The sequence below is a fragment of the Sesamum indicum genome, linkage group LG13 (assembly GCF_000512975.1).
Source record: "Sesamum indicum cultivar Zhongzhi No. 13 linkage group LG13, S_indicum_v1.0, whole genome shotgun sequence".
NCBI lineage: Eukaryota > Viridiplantae > Streptophyta > Magnoliopsida > Lamiales > Pedaliaceae > Sesamum > Sesamum indicum.
In genome coordinates this window covers 4,514,193-4,517,933 of record NC_026157.1, presented here as the reverse complement: position 1 = coordinate 4,517,933, position 3,741 = coordinate 4,514,193, and the positions used below count along the sequence as shown (strand labels likewise).

The window sequence follows — 3,741 nt, the reverse complement described above, 5'->3', positions numbered from 1 at the left end:
ATATAAAAATAAAAATTGATTGATTAATGTAAATTTTTAAAAAGAAGATAAGTTAGTTATTTATTATGAAGGATATTTTTAATTTCACAAAAGAGTGATACGATAATATTATTAATCATCGTTTGATTATAAATAATTTTTTTTATATTAATATAGATAAACTAAAAAATAATACTTAAATACAATAGTAGAAGTAGAATACGAACAGGATTTGAACCTAGTCCACACAATCAAGCAGCAACCAAAGCTCCCAAGGAGATGTACTATACATAATACGTATAAAGATACGCAGCATTCCCCGACATAATTGAACGTTCCCGACGTCCATGTCCAACTTCAACACGTGTCCATTTATCTCCTGTGGCCCCCTCATTGCTCCCCAAAGGAAAAGTCAAACTACTTCACCTTCACCCACATAAGTACTCGCCCCCAACCAAACCTATCCACCCTTTTTTCCACCCTACACCCAACAATTTTCGCATAAAATAATTCTCCACAGACAAAAAGATGTCATTTTTCAGCGACATACGTCACACTCCCGCAGCCACGAAGCCGCCCAGCGGCGCCTCTTCCGTCGTCCCACCCCAGTTGTCCGGCGGCGCTGATCCCCGAGTCCCTTTGATGAACTTGTCCATAGTCCAAACCCGCATGGATTGTCTCCAGAAATTCCTGTCTGATTCAGTCAACAGCAACACTTTGCTGGGTCAGCCTCAAATGGACATGGTTTCCTCCGAGATCGCCTCCGCCATCCACCAGATCATCGTTAATGGCGCAGCCCTATTGTCCTCTACTCCGTCTCTTTCCTCATCGTACGGGGTCGAAAACACAGAGGAGAAGGAAAAGGGCTTACAGAACCCTGGGAAATCGGTGCTGAATCCTAAGGTTGAGATCCAGGAGGATGAGGTGTTGGATGATTACGAGATAATCGAGCTGGACGCGGTGGAGCTGCTGGCAGAGCACGTGCATTTTTGCGAGATTTGTGGGAAAGGGTTCAAGCGGGACGCGAATCTGAGGATGCACATGAGGGCGCATGGGAATCAGTTCAAGACTCCCGAAGCGCTGGCGAAGCCCGAAAAAGGCGGGGAATTGATCGGACAGAGGACGAGGTTTTCTTGCCCGTACGTGGGCTGCAATAGGAACAAGCAGCACAAGAAGTTCAGGCCTCTGAAGAGTGCGATTTGTGTGAAGAATCACTTCAAGAGGAGCCACTGCCCCAAGATGTATTCTTGCAATCGTTGCAATAAGAAGAGTTTCTCCGTTGTGGCGGATTTGAAGAGCCATTTGAAGCATTGTGGGGAGAGCAAGTGGAGGTGTTCTTGCGGGACGAGCTTTTCGCGGAAGGATAAGTTGTTCGGGCACATGGCTTTGTTCGAGGGCCATATGCCGGCGGTGGTGGATGACGGGAAGGAGGAGAAAGGGAAGAGCATGGCGGCGGTTATGGTGGTGGATGATGATGAGGAGGAGGAGGAGATGAATGTGAAGGGTGTTGGTGTTGGGATGACTTGTGGATTGGAGAGCAATAATGGTCTTTTTGAGGGGCCGATGGATGGATTTGGTTTGATTGACAATTATTGCTTTGAAGATGTGTTGAATTCTCCGAATTCTGTGAATACTTTAGGTTCTGGAATGGAGGGGTTCTTTAACTTTTGATGATGGGAGAAAAAGACAGCTTTTGCACTAATACTACTTGTTCTTGGACATTTTGCTTTGCCTTGTATGTATATGATGGATTTCTTGTATTCTTTGTTGTACTAATAAATTAGCTCTCACTTCTTGTAGGAGAGATGTTCATTACTTCATTTCCAGATACTTAGGCTGTTCTTGTTCTGATTTCCTAATAAAAGTTGAAGTCTTTATGTAAGGCTTCTTCTATTCTGCATTGAGACAGATAGATTTTCTTGATACCCGTTGTCGTTTCACTTTCCTGCTTCAATTTAACATCCCTTTATCCAGTTGATCACAAAATTCAGATATGAAAAAATGAGGAATTTGTTAACTTTGGGAAACAGATCATCAAGAGAAGATTTGTGTATTGTTGTGTTGTGATCTTGATGAATGTGATGTGATTCTGGGCATGGTTGATGTGCTGATGGTGATTTCAGTTCATGGATCTCCTGTTTTGCCTGTGGACTTAACACAGCCAAGAATTGTTGTTCAAGATGAATTTGTTGTCTGCCTTGCAGCCCTTGATGAAGGAATAAGGATGTTCAAGCTTGGGTGATAAAATTAAATAACTGTTCTGTTCATTGGTTGGTGGCTGGAAACGGGAAGAGATTGGTGGACAAAATAATTTGTGAAGACAAGGGTGACTCGGGCTTTTAATCCACCCTAATTATAGTTTACTGTAAGAAATGACGATTTTATCAAACTTGGATAGGGCCCGATAATGTATTCAATCTTGGAGGAATAAAAGTATAATTTGATTAGATCCCACATTTTATTCCATAAAATAAATACCAACAAAAATTATTATTTTATTATATTCTATAATTTGACCATATCGATTATTTATTCTACAGACAAAAATAAATTGTCCTTAATATGTTAGTGCCATTCATGGACTTATTCTTGATTTTTTGTATTTACCTAAAAAAGTGTTTCCAACACTTATTGTCATATAATTAGTTGTATCAACATCATGTCCTGTTAAAAACTGAGTGATGAGATGTTATTTATGTTCTTTTTAAATAGAAAACATACTACATTTTATATGTCTAAAAATGACAATATTGATATACTAATACACACATAGTAAAATTTTATATATAGTTTATTACATTATTCGCTGGGCCAGATATCATATGCTAAACAAAGGAGTATATTTAAGGGGAAAGAAAAACAAAAAAAAACTACTCTTAAGGTCGTGTTTGCAAGCACTTATGCTTTGGGTGAAAGGAATTTTAATTTGTTAATACTCATTTTGAGTAAACATAAACCTTCTCATATGCATATGAAGATGTATAAGAGTAGTTTGGTCAAATAAAATTTATTTGACTTGCAACAAGTCACAAATAAGTCAATTCGAATAAATATATATATTTTTATTATAATTTTTTGCTAATGTTAACAAATTTCTGTTAATTTTAACTAATAAAAAAGATTTATTTATTAAATAAAAATTAATGTTATGAATATTAAATATAATTTTTTAAATTATAAAGAATTCACGTCTAATTATATTAAATAAATACAATTTAATTACCCCTCAAAGCTACGATTAAAGAATCAATAAGTGCGATTGACAGCAAATGTATGAGTTTGAAGGAACATCACTACTGGACTTGCAGCAGCGCACAACATTGAAAATTTGTTCATTTTAAGAGTAATTAATGAGCAAGTGGGTCATTGGACTCTTGTTTTATTTAACGAAACAATTACATACATAATTATATTAAATAATAATTAAGTGCAAATCCCCATATCTGATGCAAAATATTTAGAAAAAATTATATTATGAAAAAATTGGTTCATTTAAAAAAAATACACGGGGTAAATTGCTGTATTTAATAAAATACAAGCGGATAAATTGTTATTTTATTTGTTATAAGAGGGTAATTTGTTCATTTATAATAACTAGAGAAAATATGAATCATTCATGGCTTTGCAATAGTCATTAGACGTTGTTTCTACAAGTGCGGCCAAAACACTAGTGTTTTTGCTATGGCTAAAAATCATTGTGAATATTGATTAATCGTGGTACAAATTTAAACCGCAATATAACGAAAACTTAATTTTTTTATA

At 36.4% G+C, this 3,741-nt stretch overlaps 1 protein-coding gene across 1 annotated transcript; it reads left to right on the top strand.

The window, feature by feature from the left end:
* On the top strand, positions 435-1,902 carry LOC105176453 (protein SENSITIVE TO PROTON RHIZOTOXICITY 1-like). Its single transcript, XM_011099261.2, has one exon. The coding sequence runs from the start codon at positions 508-510 to the stop codon at positions 1,648-1,650; it is 1,143 nt and encodes a 380-aa protein (XP_011097563.1). The 5' UTR covers positions 435-507; the 3' UTR covers positions 1,651-1,902.

Excerpts from the sequence above, each read along its gene's own strand:
- LOC105176453 (XM_011099261.2), top strand. The coding sequence starts at position 508 with ATGTCATTTTTCAGCGACATACGTCACACTCCCGCAGCCACGAAGCCG.